The 21,295-nt window shown below is 45.3% G+C and overlaps 1 protein-coding gene across 6 annotated transcripts in view; it reads right to left on the reverse strand.

The window, feature by feature from the left end:
- LOC143277069 (coiled-coil domain-containing protein 60-like) overlaps window positions 1–21,295 on the reverse strand; it is a 96,333-nt gene that overhangs the window by 45,687 nt on the left and 29,351 nt on the right. For 5 of the 6 annotated variants that reach the window (XR_013053680.1, XM_076581805.1, XM_076581806.1 and 2 more), the window contains exons 5-9: window positions 17,611–17,680; window positions 16,108–16,229; window positions 13,499–13,603; window positions 1,964–2,089; window positions 152–256 (exon numbers count right to left, since the gene is read on the reverse strand). Coding sequence is in view for 5 of the 6 variants with exons in the window: in XM_076581805.1 (XP_076437920.1) it covers window positions 152–256; window positions 1,964–2,089; window positions 13,499–13,603; window positions 16,108–16,229; window positions 17,611–17,680 (528 nt within the window). In the remaining variant the exon portion in view is untranslated. The remainder of the gene's footprint in view (window positions 1–151; window positions 257–1,963; window positions 2,090–13,498; window positions 13,604–16,107; window positions 16,230–17,610; window positions 17,681–21,295) is intronic. The other variant, XM_076581809.1, reaches the window with a different exon arrangement.

A 21,295-nucleotide genomic window follows, 5' to 3' on the forward strand; every position in this document is an offset into this window, starting at 1 on the left:
GAACTGAACTGAACTATTCAGATAATCAAGGACAGCGAGACAGACAGACAGACAGACAGACTGACTGACAGACAAACAGAAAGAGAAAGGTTTATATATTTGTGGCTAATCAACAAGAGACAGGTACAGAGACAGAGACAGGTGTACATACTTGTGACTCCAACAGGTCATAATTGAAGACATGGTGTATCCTGTCTCTAAGTTCATGGCGTCCAGAATCCAGTTCAGTGCACACAGTTGTCGAAACAGGGCATGTCTGTCACACACACACACACACACACACACACACACAGACACACACACACGCACTATTAAGTGAACTTCTACACACTAAAACATGTGTGCATTCTCACACAATCGTGCACGTGCACACGGGAATGCATACATGCGCATGTGCACACACGCATGCACACACACACACACATACACACACACACTCACACACACACACACAAACACACACAAGCATGTACATACACAACAGACCCCTTGGAGTAAGACACAGACACTTACTGGTCACCGATGTCACACACGTAACACTGACCAGTAAGACACAGACACTCACTGGTCATCGCTGTGGTCACCGATGTCACACACATAACACTGATCAGAAAGACACACTCACTGGTCCTCGCTGTGGTCACCGATGTCACACACGTAACACTGACCAGTAAGACACAGACACTCACTGGTCATCGCTGTGGTCACCGATGTCACACACGTAACACTGACCAGTAAGACACAGACACTCACTGGTCATCGCTGTGGTCACCGATGTCACACACGTAACACTGACCAGTAAGACACAGACACTCACTGGTCATCGCTGTGGTCACCGATGTCACACACGAACACTGACCAGTAAGACACAGACACTCACTGGTCATCGCTGTGGTCACCGATGTCACACACGTAACACTGACCAGTAAGACACAGACACTCACTGGTCATCGCTGTGGTCACCGATGTCACACACAAAACACTGATCAGAAAGACACACTCACTGGTCCTCGCTGTGGTCACCGATGTCACACACGTAACACTGACCAGTAAGACACAGACACTCACTGGTCATCGCTGTGGTCACCGATGTCACACACGTAACACTGACCAGTAAGACACAGACACTCACTGGTCCTCGCTGTGGTCAACGATGTCACACACGTAACACTGACCAGTAAGACTCAGACACCACTGGTCAATGCTGTGGTCACCGATGTCACACACGTAACACTGATCAGTAAGACACAGACACTCACTGGTCAATGCTGTGGTCACCGATGTCACACACGTAACACTGACCAGTAAGACACCGACACTCACTGGTCATCGCTGTGGTCACCGATGTCACACACGTAACACTGACCAGTAAGACACAGACACTCACTGGTCATCGCTGTGGTCACCGATGTCACACACGTAACACTGATCAATAAGACACAGACACTCACTGGTCATCGCTGTGGTCACCGATGTCACACACGTAACACTGACCAGTAAGACACAGACACTCACTGGTCATCGCTGTGGTCACTGATGTCACACACGTAACACTGATCAATAAGACACAGACACTCACTGGTCATCGCTGTGGTCACCGATGTCACACACGTAACACTGATCAGTAAGACACAGACACTCACTGGTCATCGCTGTGGTCACCGATGTCACACACGTAACACTGACCAGTAAGACACAGACACTCACTGGTCATCGCTGTGGTCACTGATGTCACACACGTAACACTGATCAGTAAGACACAGACACACACTGGTCATCGCTGTGGTCACCGATGTCACACACGTAACACTGATCAGTAAGACACAGACACTCACTGGTCATCGCTGTGGTCACCGATGTCACACACGTAACACTGATCAGTAAGACACAGACACTCACTGGTCATCGCTGTGGTCACTGATGTCACACACGTAACACTGATCAATAAGACACAGACACTCACTGGTCATCGCTGTGGTCACCGATGTCACACAGCGTGTTGTGCTGAGGGGTGTACGGCCTGGGCATCTGGGATTTCTTCTTTTTGCTGGAGGGGCTGGAGCGACGGCAGGTTTCCCCCGAGGAGTACCTGTGGGGCAGCAGCATCTGTCAGGTTAGGTCTCACTTTCAAGGAGGCGCCTACATGTGCGGAGAGATCCATACATGCTACACCTCATCTGTTTAAAAAAGAAAAAGGGAGCAGAGACCTGACAGGGGCATAAACACAACACCCTGACCAGGCCCTGAAACTGTGTGAATTTAACACATCACCCTGACCAGGCCTTGAAACTGTGTGAATTTAACACATCACCCTGACCAGGCCTTGAAACTGTGTGAATTTAACACAACGCCCTGACCAGGCCCTGAAACTGTGTGAATTTAACACATCACCCTGACCAGGCCCTGAAACTGTGTGAATTTAACACATCACCCTGACCAGGCCCTGAAACTGTGTGAATTTAACACATCACCCTGACCAGGCCCTGAAACTGTGTGAATTTAAAACAACGCCCTGACCAGGCCATGAAACTGTGTGAATTTAAAACAACGCCCTGACCAGGCCTTGAAACTGTGTGAATTTAACACATCACCCTGACCAGGCCCTGAAACTGTGTGAATTTAACACATCACCCTGACCAGGCCTTGAAACTGTGTGAATTTAAACATCACCCTGACCAGGCCCTGAAACTGTGTGAATTTAACACATCACCCTGACCAGGCCTTGAAACTGTGTGAATTTAACACATCACCCTGACCAGGCCCTGAAACTGTGTGAATTTAACACATCACCCTGACCAGGCCCTGAAACTGTGTGAATTTAACACATCACCCTGACCAGGCCCTGAAACTGTGTGAATTTAACACATCACCCTGACCAGGCCTTGAAACTGTGTGAATTTAACACATCACCCTGACCAGGCCCTGAAACTGTGTGAATTTAACACATCACCCTGACCAGGCCCTGAAACTGTGTGAATTTAACACAACACCCTGACCAGGCCTTGAAACTGTGTGAATCTTACTATCTGGATATGGTGCAAAGGACCTACGATTTGTGTTAAATGTTCAGGAGATGGCTTCATTATTCTGAATATTCGCAATCATGATTTTTTATTTAATTAATTACCTAATTGTTCTGACTAATTATCTGATCAACAATGATTTAAAGTTAGCACAACTACATGCATTTTACTGTGTAAATCATTTTCTTTTCCCTTATAATCAGATCAATGCGGACAGATTTTCCTTTGCAAATCTATACAAATTATCTCCCCTGTGGCAGTACGACGTTCTTCCATCCTAACAAAAAGCAATAATCAGCTCACTAAATACTACAGCTCACTAAATACTACAAACATCTAACGCTTCCAATAGGTTCATCAACGTCTCGCAAGCAAACATGAACATGCACGAAAACACTTGGTCCTACATTGGCAAGCAGCACTAATTCACACACACAAGTTGTCACACAGAACTATGCAGAATTAGTTCACACACACAAGTTGTCACACAGAACTATGCAGCACTATTTCACACACACAAGTTGTCACACAGAAATATGCAGCACTATTTCACACACACAAGTTGTAACACAGAACTATGCAGAATTAGTTCACACACACAAGTTGTAACACAGAACTATGCAGAATTAGTTCACACACACAAGTTGTCACACAGAACTATGCAGAATTAGTTCACACACACAAGTTGTAACACAGAACTATGCAGAATTAGTTCACACACACAAGTTGTCACACAGAACTATGCAGAATTAGTTCACACACACAAGTTGTCACACAGAACTATGCAGAATTAGTTCACACACACAAGTTGTCACACAGAACTATGCAGAATTAGTTCACACACACAAGTTGTAACACAGAACTATGCAGAATTAGTTCACACACACAAGTTGTCACACAGAACTATGCAGAATTAGTTCACACACACAAGTTGTCACACAGAACTATGCAGAATTAGTTCACACACACAAGTTGTCACACAGAACTATGCAGCACTATTTCACACACACAAGTTGTAAGAGAGAACTATGCAGCACTATTTCACACACACAAGTTGTAAGAGAGAACTATGCAGCACTATTTCACACACACAAGTTGTCACACAGAACTATGCAGCACTATTTCACACACACAAGTTGTCACACAGAAATATGCAGCACTATTTCACACACACAAGTTGTAAGAGAGAACTGTGCAGCACTATTTCACACACACAAGTTGTAAGAGAGAACTGTGCAGCACTATTTCACACACACAAGTTGTAAGAGAGAACTGTGCAGCACTATTTCACACACACAAGTTGTAAGAGAGAACTATGCAGCACTATTTCACACACACAAGTTGTAAGAGAGAACTATGCAGCACTATTTCACACACACAAGTTGTAAGAGAGAACTATGCAGCACTATTTCACACACACAAGTTGTAAGAGAGAACTATGCAGCACTATTTCACACACACAAGTTGTCACACAGAACTATGCAGCACTATTTCACACACACAAGTTGTCACACAGAACTATGCAGCACTATTTCACACACACAAGTTGTAAGAGAGAACTGTGCAGCACTATTTCACACACACAAGTTGTCACACAGAACTATGCAGCACTATTTCACACACACAAGTTGTAAGAGAGAACTATGCAGCACTATTTCACACACACAAGTTGTAAGAGAGAACTGTGCAGCACTATTTCACACACACAAGTTGTCACACAGAACTATGCAGCACTATTTCACACACACAAGTTGTAAGAGAGAACTGTGCAGCACTATTTCACACACACAAGTTGTAAGAGAGAACTATGCAGCACTATTTCACACACACAAGTTGTAAGAGAGAACTATGCAGCACTATTTCACACACACAAGTTGTAAGAGAGAACTATGCAGCACTAATTCACACACACAAGTTGTAAGAGAGAACTGTGCAGCACTAATTCACACACACAAGTTGTAAGAGAGAACTGTGCAGCACTATTTCACACACACAAGTTGTAAGAGAGAACTGTGCAGCACTATTTCACACACACAAGTTGTAAGAGAGAACTATGCAGCACTATTTCACACACACAAGTTGTAAGAGAGAACTGTGCAGAACTATTTCACACACACAAGTTGTAAGAGAGAACTATGCAGAATTAGTTCACACACACAAGTTGTAAGAGAGAACTATGCAGCAGCTAGCGGGGAGAAACGAGAGAGAGGAAGGTGAAGAGACATGGTCTGTTTTTGACTGCACCAGACAGAGCAGCAAGGAACACACAGAGAGAGGCCCAGTGCATACACAGGCAGAGAGAGGCCCAGTGCACACACTGAAGTCACTGCACCAGACAGAGCAGCAAGGAACACACACAGAGAGGCCCAGTGCACACACAGGCAGAGAGAGGCCCAGTGCACACACTGAAGTCACTGCACCAGACAGAGCAGCAAGGAACACACAGAGAGAGGCCCAGTGCATACACAGGCAGAGAGAGGCCCAGTGCACACACTGAAGTCACTGCACCAGACAGAGCAGCAAGGAACACACACAGAGAGGCCCAGTGCACACACAGGCAGAGAGAGGCCCAGTGCACACACTGAAGTCACTGCACCAGACAGAGCAGCAAGGAACACACACAGAGAGGCCCAGTGCACACACAGGCAGAGAGAGGCCCAGTGCACACACTGAAGTCACTGCACCAGACAGAGCAGCAAGGAACACACACAGAGAGGCCCAGTGCATACACAGGCAGAGAGAGGCCCAGTGCACACACTGAAGTCACTGCACCAGACAGAGCAGCAAGGAACACACAGAGACAGGCCCAGTGCACACACAGGCAGAGAGAGGCCCAGTGTATACACAGGCAGAGAGAGGCCCAGTGCATACACAGGCAGAGAGAGGCCCAGTGCATACACAGGCAGAGAGAGGCCCATTGCACACACTGAAGTCTGCATTTCTAGCACTGCTCTGACTGATCAGTGCAACGTCCATTGTCTTCTGAAATCCTTGTCCCATCCACCATTATGTGTCCCCTTAGTTCTTGACATCTCTCTCTCTCTCCCTCTCACACACACACACACACACACACACACACACATATATATATATATATATACGCACGCACAAACGCATACGTGCGCATGCACACACTCGCACACACACGGTGTGTTTCTGTCCCCCAAAATTCCTTCTCCATTCTAAATTCATATTTCTTGTGACATTTGTAATCGCTGTATACAGTTTGAACATTTAAACACACGAACTGCACACATTAAGACTTAGCATTAAACATGCTTTTTAAAATTTTTTTTATCAGAAACAAAATCTAAAAACAATCTGAATGTTACTGCAAGTAACGAATCCGTTTATTTGATATATTTCTGAAACTGCTGGTATTTTCATGGTTAGTTCCACTGGTTAGTTTCATGAGTGACGCTGTCTATGAAAGCATTAGAAAGTGAGTCTTCATGCTATACAACAGAGGCTGTTTCATGAGTGACGCTGTCTATGAAAGCATTAGAAAGTGAGTCTTCATGCTATACAACAGAGGCTGTTTTTCAGTCACTTGCAAAGAAACTGAATCAACAATTTTTTTTTTTTTCAATGTGGTATCAAGAATTCCCAAAATTCTTTCTTTTGACAGACACACACAAACCTGCTGTAACAATAAAGTAATACAATCCCACACACACAAACCTGCTGTGACAATACGGTAATACAATACAATCCAAACACACAAACCTGCTGTGACAATACAGTAATACAATACAATCCCACACACACAAACCTGCTGTGACAATACAGTAATACAATAAAATCCAAACACACAAACCTGCTGTGACAATACAGTAATACAATACAATCCCACACACACAAACCTGCTGTGACAATACAGTAATACAATCCTACACACACAAACCTGCTGTGACAATACAGTAATACAATACAATCCTACACACACAAACCTGCTGTGACAATACAGTAATACAATACAATCCCACACACACAAACCTGCTGTGACAATACAGTAATACAATACAATCCAAACACACAAACCTGCTGTGACAATACAGTAATACAATCCTACACACACAAACCTGCTGTGACAATACAGTAATACAATCCTACACACACAAACCTGCTGTGACAATACAGTAATACAATACAATCCCACACACACAAACCTGCTGTGACAATACAGTAATACAATACAATCCCACACACACAAACCTGCTGTGACAATACAGTAATACAATACAATCCTACACACACAAACCTGCTGTGACAATACAGTAATACAATACAATCCTACACACACAAACCTGCTGTGACAATACAGTAATACAATCCTACACACACAAACCTGCTGTGACAATACAGTAATACAATCCCACACACACAAACCTGCTGTGACAATACAGTAATACAATACAATCCTACACACACAAACCTGCTGTGACAATACAGTAATACAATACAATCCCACACACACAAACCTGCTGTGACAATACAGTAATACAATACAATCCAAACACACAAACCTGCTGTGAAAATACAGTAATACAATACAATCCTACACACACAAACCTGCTGTGACAATACAGTAATACAATCCTACACACACAAACCTGCTGTGACAATACAGTAATACAATACAATCCAAACACACAAACCTGCTGTGACAATACAGTAATACAATACAATCCCACACACAAACCTGCTGTGACAATACAGTAATACAATACAATCCCACACACACAAACCTGCTGTGACAATACAGTAATACAATACAATCCCACACACACAAACCTGCTGTGACAATACAGTAATACAATACAATCCCACACACACAAACCTGCTGTGACAATACAGTAATACAATACAATCCAAACACACAAACCTGCTGTGAAAATACAGTAATACAATACAATCCTACACACACAAACCTGCTGTGACAATACAGTAATACAATCCTACACACACAAACCTGCTGTGACAATACAGTAATACAATACAATCCAAACACACAAACCTGCTGTGACAATACAGTAATACAATACAATCCCACACACAAACCTGCTGTGACAATACAGTAATACAATACAATCCCACACACACAAACCTGCTGTGACAATACAGTAATACAATACAATCCCACACACACAAACCTGCTGTGACAATACAGTAATACAATACAATCCCACACACAAACCTGCTGTGACAATACAGTAATACAATACAATCCCACACACACAAACCTGCTGTGACAATACAGTAATACAATACAATCCTACACACACACACAAACCTGCTGTGACAATACAGTAATACAATCCCACACACACAAACCTGCTGTGACAATACAGTAATACAATCCTACACACACAAACCTGCTGTGACAATACAGTAATACAATACAATCCCACACACACAAACCTGCTGTGACAATACAGTAATACAATACAATCCTACACACACAAACCTGCTGTGACAATACAGTAATACAATACAATCCCACACACACAAACCTGCTGTGACAATACAGTAATACAATACAATCCCACACACAAACCTGCTGTGACAATACAGTAATACAATACAATCCCACACACAAACCTGCTGTGACAATACAGTAATACAATACAATCCCACACACAAACCTGCTGTGACAATACAGTAATACAATACAATCCCACACACAAACCTGCTGTGACAATACAGTAATACAATACAATCCCACACACAAACCTGCTGTGACAATACAGTAATACAATACAATCCCACACACACAAACCTGCTGTGACAATACAGTAATACAATACAATCCCACACACACAAACCTGCTGTGACAATACAGTAATACAATACAATCCTCCACACACACAAACCTGCTGTGACAATACAGTAATACAATACAATCCCACACACACAAACCTGCTGTGACAATACAGTAATACAATACAATCCCACACACACAAACCTGCTGTGACAATACAGTAATAAAATACAATCCTCCACACACACACAAACCTGCTGTGACAATACAGTAATACAATACAATCCCACACACACAAACCTGCTGTGACAATACAGTAATACAATACAATCCAAACACACAAACCTGCTGTGACAATACAGTAATACAATACAATCCCACACACACAAACCTGCTGTGACAATACAGTAATACAATACAATCCAAACACACAAACCTGCTGTGACAATACAGTAATACAATACAATCCCACACACACAAACCTGCTGTGACAATACAGTAATACAATACAATCCCACACACACAAACCTGCTGTGACAATACAGTAATACAATACAATCCCACTTTTGCTGAAAACTGTACCAGAAATTCTCTTTTTTCCCCGAAGACCAGAGGTCTGACTGCTGAGCAGCAGTTTTCAGTGCAAGTGAAGGTAAATCAACACAAACATCAACAAGCCACAAACACAAAAATAGTAAGTTGCTAATTATTGTATTACACTAATGTCTTCATTTAGTTTGTGAAGGTGTGAGTAGAACAAAATTAAAACAAAAAAGCTGAAAGATAATGAGGAGAGAAAGAAAGACAGACAGAAAGAAAGATGAATAACATCAAAAATAAACACGGAGAGAGTGAGGAGGGAGACAGCGTGAGAGAAAGAAAGTAATAACAAAGAAAGAGACGTCAGCAGGTCAGAGAAGTCAGAAAAAAGGAAGAGAGAGAAAGTTAACAAAAGATGGAAAGAAAGAAAGGAGTTAGAAGAAAAAGAAAGAAAGAAAAAAAGAATAACAGAAATTCAATCAATAGAATTTAAAAATACTGATGATACCAATAATTCACCAACAGAAAACAAGAGGCTTGTTATTCAGAGGTACACACAGGTTTCACTTTCTCTTTCACACAGACCAAGACTAACATCCAGTTCTGGGTTTCACTTTCTCTTTCACACAGACCAAGACTAACATCCAGTTCTTCATTTCACTTTCTCTTTCACACAGACCAAGACTAACACCGAGTTCTGGGTTTCACTTTCTCTTTCACACAGACCAAGACTAACATCCAGTTCTTCATTTCACTTTCTCTTTCACACAGACCAAGACTAACATCCAGTTCTGGGTTTCACTTTCTCTTTCACACAGACCAAGACTAACACCGAGTTCTGGGTTTCACTTTCTCTTTCACACAGACCAAGACTAACACCCAGTTCTGGGTTTCACTTTCTCTTTCACACAGACCAAGACTAACATCCAGTTCTTCATTTCACTTTCTCTTTCACACAGACCAAGACTAACATCCAGTTCTGGGTTTCACTTTCTCTTTCACACAGACCAAGACTAACACCCAGTTCTTCATTTCACTTTCTCTTTCACACATCTGACACACAGACCAAGACTACACCAGTTCTGGGTTTCACTTTCTCTTTCACACAGACCAAGACTAACATCCAGTTCTGGGTTTCACTTCTCTTTCACACAGACCAAGACTAACACCCAGTTCTGGGTTTCACTTTCTCTTTCACACAGACCAAGACTAACATCCAGTTCTTCATTTCACTTTCTCTTTCACACAGACCAAGACTAACATCCAGTTCTTCATTTCACTTTCTCTTTCACACAGACCAAGACTAACAACCCAGTTCTGGCATTTCACTTTCTCTTTCACACAGACCAAGACTAACATCCAGTTCTGGGCATTTCACTTTCTCTTTCACACAGACCAAGACTAACACCCAGTTCTGGTTTCACTTTCTCTTTCACACAGACCAAGACTAACATCCAGTTCTGGGTTTCACTTCCACTTTCTCTTTCACACAGACCAAGACTAACATCCAGTTCTTCATTTCACTTTCTCTTTCACACAGACCAAGACTAACATCCAGTTCTTCATTTCACTTTCTCTTTCACACAGACCAAGACTAACACCGAGTTCTGGGTTTCACTTTCTCTTTCACACAGACCAAGACTAACACCCAGTTCTGGGTTTCACTTTCTCTTTCACACAGACCAAGACTAACATCCAGTTCTTCATTTCACTTTCTCTTTCACACAGACCAAGACTAACATCCAGTTCTTCATTTCACTTTCTCTTTCACACAGACCAAGACTAACATCCAGTTCTTCATTTCACTTTCTCTTTCACACAGACCAAGACTAACACCCAGTTCTGGGTTTCACTTTCTCTTTCACACAGACCAAGACTAACATCCAGTTCTGGGTTTCACTTTCTCTTTCACACAGACCAAGACTAACATCCAGTTCTGTCATTTCACTTTCTCTTTCACACAGACCAAGACTAACATCCAGTTCTTCATTTCACTTTCTCTTTCACACAGACCAAGACTAACATCCAGTTCTGGTTTCACTTTCTCTTTCACACAGACCAAGACTAACACCCAGTTCTGGCTTTCACTTTCTCTTTCACACAGACCAAGACTAACATCCAGTTCTGGGTTTCACTTTCTCTTTCACACAGACCAAGACTAACACCCAGTTCTGGGTTTCACTTTCTCTTTCACACAGACCAAGACTAACATCCAGTTCTGGGTTTCACTTTCTCTTTCACACAGACCAAGACTAACACCCAGTTCTGGGTTTCACTTTCTCTTTCACACAGACCAAGACTAACATCCAGTTCTGGGTTTCACTTTCTCTTTCAGCTTCAAGCTATCAAGGCGTGTGGGTTGACCCACTGCATCAAATTTAGTCTTCTGAGACATGGGAGGAAGAGGAGGGGTGGGGTGAAGCAGGTGGCAAAGTGAACTGTGAGAGCCAATGGGTGGGCGTTTCAACTTGTGGGGGGATGGAGTGTGTGTGTTGTGTGTGGGGGACGGGGGGTGAGAGGAGAAAAGCAGGGAGGGTGCGGGGGTGAGAGGAGAAATGAGGGAGGGTGCGGGGGTGAGAGGGAGAAAATGAGGGAGGGTGCGGCGGGGTGATGAGCGGTGCGGGGGTGTGAGGGAGAAAATGAGGGAGGGTGCGGGGGTGTGAGGGAGAAAATGAGGGAGGGTGCGGGGGTGTGAGGGAGAAAATGAGGGAGGGTGCGGGGGTGTGAGGGAGAAAAGCAGGGAGGGTGGGGGGTGTGAGGGGCAACAAACTGCATGGAAACCAAATGGTTAATCTAATTGTCCCCCCACAGAGCTTAACGAGGCCTTGTGGGTGAAGGTTCACAGACCCACAGCCCTCCAGACAATGCAGGCAGTGAATCCCCAGCCACTGTGTCCGGGGCCAGGTAAATCAGTCCTCCTCTCCTTCCATTGAAACCTTCTCCACACCAAAGTCAGGTACCCGTTCACACCTGGATGGAGTGAGGACAATGGGAGTACAGTGCCTTTCCCAAGGACACAGCACCGTGCCGAAACGGGGCCTGGAACCCTGATCATTGGTCAACACTGGGTCACAAGGCCAACACCATGCCAAACGGGGCCTGGAACCCTGATCACTGGTCAACACTGGGTCACAAGGCCAATGCTCAACCAGTTCTGTCACAATGTGTCTAAACTGATGTAAGTAGTGTGAGTGAAGAAACATACCACAACACAACTGGTGCCAAACAACGAAAAACATGTGTCTAAACTGTTGTAAGTAGTGTGAGTGAAGAAACATACCACAACACAATTAGTGCCAAACAACGAAAAACATGTGTCTAAACTGATGTAAGTAGTGTGAGTGAAGAAACATACCACAACACAATTAGTGCCAAACAACGAAAAAGACACAGAGAAAAATGAGACAGTGCACAAACCACAATTAAAGCACATCAAACATGAAAATTGTCATTAACGATTATCACATATTTCTCTCCTGAAACCGGAAACATATTTTACCTTTTTGTGGTTCACATTTGACAACAGCAACAACCCACTGTCCCATTGTCTTCCAACCCTCCCTCACCCCTTCTCCACACCCATGTCTACCATCCACTTTACAGGTTGTCTGTCAAGTTCACACGTCATGTCTTTTACCTGTCATGTGTACACTTTAATGTTATCTTCGTTACACACAGTCAAGTTCACACGTCATGTCTTTTACCTGTCATGTGTACACTTTACATGTTATCTTCGTTACACACAGTCAAGTTCAGACGTCAAGTCTTTTACCAGTCGTGTGTACACTTTACATGTTATCTTCGTTACACACAATCAAGTTCACACGTCATGTCTTTTACCAGTCATGTGTACACTTTACATGTTATCTTCGTTACACACAGTCAAGTTCAGACGTCAAGTCTTTTACCAGTCATGTGTACACTTTACATGTTATCTTCGTTACACACAATCAAGTTCACACGTCATATCTTTTACCTGTCATGTGTACACTTTACATGTTATCTTCGTTACACACAATCAAGTTCACACGTCATGTCTTTTCCCCGTAATGTGTATACTTTACATGATATCTTCGTTACATGCAATCAAGTTCACTTGTCATGTCTTTTCCTCGTCATGTGTACACATCACATGTTATCTTGGTTACATGTAGGTGTGTGGAGGGATACAAACCCGCTGGCCGAATCCTTGATGTCAGGGTCAAAGGTCAGTGACTCTCGCCCGCTGGCCCGCGTGGAGGGACGCGTGTCCTGAATCTCGTCCAGCCAGTCAAGGTCACTTGGGAAGGTCAAGGTCAAGGTCACAGGGGGCGGGGGAGGAAATGGTCATCGTGATTTCAGTTTTAAAAGTTTATTTTCACTTGTATTCAGACTTACAGAAGAAAGGAAAACCAAAAATGTTTTATTCTCTTCAAATGTGTATCATAGGGCAAGTAATCCCATTTACTGGCATCATTTTGGATGATGTTTTAGGAAATATACATACAATGATGACATAAATATGGAACTGAAGGGAGGGGGGACTGTGTTCGGATTTCACGATTCAGACATATAATGCAAAAAGCTAATGTCTTAACCTGCAGCTGTTTTAATCATTTTTGATCATCAGTCTGGAAAGTCTACACTGTTTCTATCCATAATTAATCAAATTACAGTAGGATCCGTGTAAAGGGGTGGAAATGTTGGTTGAGATGTGGAGGAAAAAGAAAAAGTTTCGGCAATGAATATGTCTGATGATTATGACCCATAAAAAGACATTTAAATGGAGCCTAGTGATGATAATCTCTCCCCCTCTCTCTCTCCCTCTGCCCCTCTCTCTCCCTCTCTCTCTCTCTCGTTCCATCCCTACTCCCACTTTCTTGTCTTTCTTCCACGTCTGTGGCTCTGCTATCACAGCTGAGAAAATGACACAAACACAGGATCCCTCCCCGAAGTGGACATAAATCAAAACAAATGTTTAACCCCCTTGCGTTCACTATGGCCACAACCAGACACACAGATTTCTTCTGTAAAATATGTGAAATCAAAATGGTTAACACTGATGCTGTTCTGCCCTGTCTGCATGCCTCCCTGTTCTTCATTTCCTCTCTTTGTTTTCCTCAGTTTCTTTTCCTCTCTTTGTTTTCTGTTACAGAAAATTAAAGAGCATTTGCCTGCACATGTTTTCCTCATCAATCAGTTTATGCAAGATGAATATGACTGACTTTTTACATAATATATACATTTCAGTGAAACCCATGTGGTTTAATGACAAGGGTTCGAAGAAGTATGATCATGTCCGTCAAACACAAACTTTTAATTCATGATTTTCCATTCTCTTCCTCGGTCATTAAACAAAGTCACGATCAATACCTGTCCATTTGAATAAACAAACAACAACACTATTCTCTTTTATTATAGGAGAAAAAAAACCCATCAAAGCAATTAGGTCAGAGAAAAGCCATTTCACTTGATGAACGGCAAGTTTTGATCTGCAGCAAAAACAAACACAGGAAATGTGGGGGTGGGTGGGGTGGGAGGGGTGGGGAGGGAGGGGGGGGGGGAAGAAAGGAAATGCAAAACACAAACAGCTGTATCCAAACCCAGTCATCTACAGCGATCACAATATAGCTGCAACAAAGTCAAGCAAGCTGTTGATCTATTAATAGCAGCTTCAGTAACGAGCCAGTCTAACTAACGAGTCACACAGCGCTATCGAAGCAGCCAGAAAGGTTTCTATACCACTACCACCAATGCTGCGGCTTATTCATGTTACCAAGGCGTTAAACAAGCTTACAAAATAAGACAAAAGTCAACTATACTTCTGATTGCAATATACATTCTCTCTCTCTGTCTCTGTCTCTCTCTCCCTGTGTCTGTATCTGTCTCTTCCTCTCTCACAAATAAGAACAATGTGAAAATAATACCCAACTGAATTATCACTTCTTGTCATTAAATGTAACAACTTTAAAAATCCAACAACAGCAACAAAGAAAACCAGAACACTTTTAAATACATAACTGTAGTCTCACACTCATACATATTTCATGCAAATTTCTGAACTGCCATGCCTGTTAAGATTTGATATATCCAGTTGATAATTAAAAATATATCATTCTTTGATAATAATAATAACAATAATAATAATAATAATTGTAATAATAATAATAATAATAATAATAATAGTAATAATAATAATAGTAATAATAATAATAATAGTAATAATAATAATAATAATAATAATAGTAATAATAATAATAATAATAATAGTAATAATAATAACAATAACAATAAGAACTGCTGGTCCAACAGGTCTCCTGCTGTGCTGTAGGAAAGGGAGGGAAGCGAAAGGAAGAGAAGATAATTTCCAGAGGAAGGTGAGCAGGACAGGGGGACAACAAGGATGGAGACAGAAGAAAAGGTGTGCCCATTTTCCTGACAGGTCAACTTTTGTCACAAGACAGGTGTGTGTGTGTGTGTGTGTGTGTGTGTGTGTGTGTGTGTGTGTGTGTGTGTGTGTGTGTAGCTCAGCCACACATTGAGAGAGCAGTGATACTGCTAGTCATCATTATTCTGAATGATTCCTGAATGACGTCATCATCACTGTCTATCTGACCTGACCTCATAAAGCAAGGTGCCCCGTGAAGTACCTGCCATCGTCCTGAATGACGTCATCATCACTGTCTATCTGACCTGACCTCATAAAGCAAGGTGCCCCGTGAAGTACCTGCCATCGTCCTGAATGACGTCATCATCACTGTCTATCTGACCTGACCTCATAAAGCAAGGTGCCCCGTGAAGTACCTGCCATCGTCCTGAATGATATCCTCATCAGTGTCCTCACTGTCGCTGTCTCTCTTCGGGGGCTGCCATGTGTTGCGGGCTGCCTCCAGCTTCCTCTGCTTCTCCAGCATGGCGGCTGTCTTCTGCAAGGGGAGGTGGGGAAGGGGGAGGGGGAGAAGGAGGAGGAGGGAGGTGAAGAAGGAGGAGGAGCAAGAAGAGTAGGTGGAAGGGGAGACGGGGGAGAAGGAAGAGGGAGAATGAGGAGGAATAAGAGGAGGAGAAGGGGGAAGAGGAGGGAGGAAGAGGAGGAGAGAGAGGAGGAGGAATAGGAGCAGAAAGAAAATGAAGAGGAAGAGGTGGATGAGGAAGAGGAGTAGGAAGAGGAGGAGGAGGGGAGAGGGGGGGGCAGGAGGTGGAGGAGGAGGAGGTGGAAAAGGAGGAGAAAGAGAAGGAGGAGAAAGAGAAGGTTGAGGAAGAGGTGGAGGAGAAGGAGGGAGAGGAAGTGAAGAAGAAGATGGGAGAGAAGGGGGATGAGGAGGAGGGGGGGGAAGAAGGAGGGCGAGGAGAAGGAGTGGGAGGAGGAGGAGGGGGAAGAGAAGGGGGAAGAGAAGGAGGGGGAGGAGGAGGTGGGGGAAGAGAAGGAGGGGGAGGAGGAGGGGGAAGAGAAGGGGGAGGAGGAGGAGGGGGAAGAGAAGGGGGAGGAGGAGGAGGGGGAAGAGAAGGGGGAAGAGAGGGGAGGAGGAGGAGGGGGAAGAGAAGGGGGAGAGGTCGAGGATGAGGGGAAAGAGAAGGGGGAGGAGGAGGAGGGGGAAGAAGAGGGGGAGGAGGAGGAGGGGGAAGAAGAGGAGAAGGAGGGTAAGAAGGATGGGGAGGAGGGGGAGAAGGAGGAGGAGGAGGAGGGGGAGGAAAGGTAGAATAGAACAGTTATGGCTACTATGACTATAATTATGATGATCATGATGACAATGGTGATGACCATGATACTAAGGACGATGATGACTATGGAAATGACGATGACGGCAATGATGATGATGCCAACAATGACAATGACAATGATGATGGCGACGACAACAATTATGATGATGATGCCAATGTGATGAAGACGAAGACAATGAGGATGACAATGAGGAGGAGGATGACAATGACAATGAAGATAATGATAATGACGTTGATGTCAATGGTGCTAATGACGATGGCAATAATGATGATGATGCCAATGGTGATAGTAACAATAATCATACATCTGTGTGTGTGAGAGCGTGCGTGTGTGCTTGCATTCCTCTCTGTGTGTGTGTGTGTGTGTGTGTGTGTGTGTGTGTGTGTGTGGAATCGAGGTTTTCTTTACTCATTGCTGTAGTATCGTTTGTCTGCCTGTTAAGTTCCACCTCCCACCCCTCACTTCTCCCACCCCTCACCTCCCACCCCTCACCTCTCCCACCTCCCACCCTCCCCTCTCCTACCTCCCACCCCTCACCTCTCCCACCTCCCACCCCTCACCTCTCAACTGTCACGATGTCAACTTACTTTCGTCATACGCTCCTGTCGGATCAAGTCGAACAACCCATGTCCAAGCCGCACGTTACGGATCATTTGCCTGGCGGAAAAACAACAACAACCACCACCACACACACACACACACACACACACACACGCCTCAGAAAAAAAGGAAGTGGAACTTGCAGTATGCATTTTCATGACTGAGGACACACGCAAACACTGGCCCTACATTAAGAGTTAAAGGCAAAAATTAATGTCCAATAATTTTACCTCCATCGGGACTTGATTTCATCATCATTCAGTGTCTAGGGCTTGGCATAGGAAGGAGGGGCCCAGTCCTCTCCATTCGATTTTTCCACCTTCCCCAACCAGTGAGGTACCCATTCAACCTGGCAGTGAGGCGAGGGACAATTCGGAGTTAGAACATTTCCCAAGGACACAACACCATGCCCAAACGGAGCCTCGAACCCTGATCACTGTTGAACACTGGGTCACAAGTCCAACACTTTACCCACTCTGCCACAGCGCCCCCTTATACTGCCTCACTACCCGCCATAAAAACAACAACAACAACAACAACAAAAAACCCGCGCTCTCCCAGAGAAAGTTTCCGAATCAATCTTGCCCCCAGTGACATAAATCACACAGACTGCTGACTGAAGTGTGCTGCAGCCTGACAATATCAATCCCCAGCCCTGAAAACAAGGCCTCGCTACCGTGCATGCAATATTTATATCCCCTCCCCTCCCTCTCAACTCCCTACTCGATCACAAAGAGCTTCCCACTTCCTGGTACTTTTTTTCCGGGCTTTATTGACTGCCTGGAATGATTGATGAGGGAAGCACTGGCCTTTACTAACACCCAGTGACTGCCGGTGGCTCTCAACAATGGAGGCAGGTTTAGAGGGACCCGGTGTGTTCGACGTGTGAGTGCCTACCACAACAAAACTAGACCCAGGTAGGTGTGTGTGTGTGTGTGTGTGTGTGTGTGTGTGTGTGTGTGTGTGTGTGTGTGTGTGTGTGTGTGTGTGTGTGTGTGTGTGTGTGTGAATCAGATTTAGAATCAGAGTTAATATTGATTGTCAATCAAACCTTAAGGAGGTTTATAAGATATACATACGCACACACAAAAATTAAGTCAACGAACAAGAAAGAAAACAAAACAGAACAGGAAATTGAACAATTTCTCAGCGCGATAACGTTTCTGACATCATTTGTAAACAAATTTTCCAAACAAGCCAGCAATAATTATCTTCCAATATGAGCTGACGGGGTGATTTTTGTTCATGAAATCTTTTCGTGTTTCTTTGTATTCACGATGATAACAGGAACTTATTCTTCCCGTTCGTCACATGGACACCCCAGCGATGAAGGCAGCTGTTCTGCAGGTCCCCCACACAACCGTACAGCTTCCGGGTCACTGGGGTTGGGTCAGAAACTATATTTATCTACTAGATTTTTGACATGTAGTCTCTTCTCTTTTTTCTCTGTTTTTAGTGTATGGTGTGTGTATGTTCTTCAATTTAACGTCTATCCACATAATGTGAGTTTGTGTGTGTGTGTGTGTGTGTGTGTGTGTGTGTGTGTGTGTGTGTGTGTGTGTGTGTGTGTGTATGGGGGGGGGGGGGGGACATAAGTAAAGGTATAACGGCTCAGGTATGAAGGTGGGTGAGAAAATCCCTGAAGAACAAACACACTTGCAGACAGAAGAAGAAAATCAAATACGGGGACAGCAGGACGAACTTCACACAAAAGGTGTGACCAAAACAGGTGGTCATAGCCTCGGACTGCTGTACAGAAACAGTGCTGAAAGGCCTCACTTAGCTCCAAGAGACGTTTGCCCTGCAGTCAGAGGCAGAGTCACAGAAAAATGGCCCAAAGCCAGACCAGACAACCTGGGCGCTGGGCGCCGTGTGTGAGGGAGGGAGTCACTCCTGTAGTCTGTCCAGCCACACCCGACACTGTATCAACCACCACCCGGGGTGCAGTGTGAGGGAGGGAGTCACCCCTGTAGTCTGTCCAGCCACACCCGGCACTGTATCAACCACCACCCGGGGTGCAGTGTGAGGGAGGGAGTCACTCCTGTAGTCTGTCCAGCCACACCCGACACTGTATCAACCACCACCCGGGGTGCAGTGTGAGGGAGGGAGTCACCCCTGTAGTCTGTCCAGCTACACCCGACACTGTATCAACCACCACCCGGGGTGCAGTGTGAGGGAAGGAGTCACTCCTGTAGTCTGTCCAGCCACACCCGACACTGTATCAACCACCACCCGGGGTGCAGTGTGAGGGAGGGAGTCACTCCTGTACTGGTCTGTCCAGCCACAGCCGACACTGTATCAACCACCACCCGGGGTGCAGTGTGAGGGAAGGAGTCACTCCTGTAGTCTGTCCAGCCACACCCGACACTGTATCAACCACCACCCGGGGTGCAGTGTGAGGGAGGGAGTCACCCCTGTAGTCTGTCCAGCCACACGCGGCACTGTATCAACCACCACCCGGGGTGCAGTGTGAGGGAGGGAGTCACTCCTGTAGTCTGTCCAGCCACAGCCGGCACTGTATCAACCACCACCCGGGGTGCAGTGTGAGGGAAGGAGTCACTCCTGTAGTCTGTCCAGCCACAGCCGACACTGTATCAACCACCACCCGGGGTGCAGTGTGAGGGAGGGAGTCACTCCTGTAGTCTGTCCAGCCACACCCGGCACTGTATCAACCACCACCCGGGGTGCAGTGTGAGGGAGGGAGTCACTCCTGTAGTCTGTCCAGCCACACCCGGCACTGTATCAACCACCACCCGGGGTGCAGTGTGAGGGAGGGAGTCACTCCTGTAGTCTGTCCAGCCACACCCGGCACTGTATCAACCACCACCCGGGGTGCAGTGTGAGGGAAGGAGTCACTCCTGTAGTCTGTCCAGCCACACCCGACACTGTATCAACCACCACCCGGGGTGCAGTGTGAGGGAAGGAGTCACTCCTGTAGTGGTCTGTCCAGCCACACCCGACACTGTATCAACCACCACCCGGGGTGCAGTGTGAGGGAAGGAGTCACTCCTGTAGTGGTCTGTCCAGCCACACCCGACACTGTATCAACCACCACCCGGGGTGCAGTGTGAGGGAAGGAGTCACTCCTGTAGTGGTCTGTCCAGCCACACCCGACACTGTATCAACCACCACCCGGGGTGCAGTGTGAGGGAGGGAGTCACTCCTGTAGTGGTCTGTCCAGCTACACCCGACACTGTATCAACCACCACCCGGGGTGCAGTGTGAGGGAGGGAGTCACTCCTGTAGTCTGTCCAGCCACACCCGGCACTGTATCAACCACCACCCGGGGTGCAGTGTGAGGGAGGGAGTCACTCCTGTAGTGGTCTGTCCAGCCACAGCCGGCACTGTATCAACCACCACCCGGGGTGCAGTGTGAGGGAGGGAGTCACTCCTGTAGTCTGTCCAGCCACACCCGACACTGTATCAACCACCACCCGGGGTGCAGTGTGAGGGAGGGAGTCACTCCTGTAGTGGTCTGTCCAGCCACACCCGACACTGTATCAACCACCACCCGGGGTGCAGTGTGAGGGAGGGAGTCACTCCTGTAGTGGTCTGTCCAGCCACAGCCGGCACTGTATCAACCACCACCCGGGGTGCAGTGTGAGGGAGGGAGTCACTCCTGTAGTCTGTCCAGCCACACCCGACACTGTATCAACCACCACCCGGGGTGCA

This window comes from Babylonia areolata, chromosome 33 (assembly GCF_041734735.1).
Source record: "Babylonia areolata isolate BAREFJ2019XMU chromosome 33, ASM4173473v1, whole genome shotgun sequence".
NCBI classification, from domain to species: Eukaryota; Metazoa; Mollusca; class Gastropoda; order Neogastropoda; family Buccinidae; genus Babylonia; species Babylonia areolata.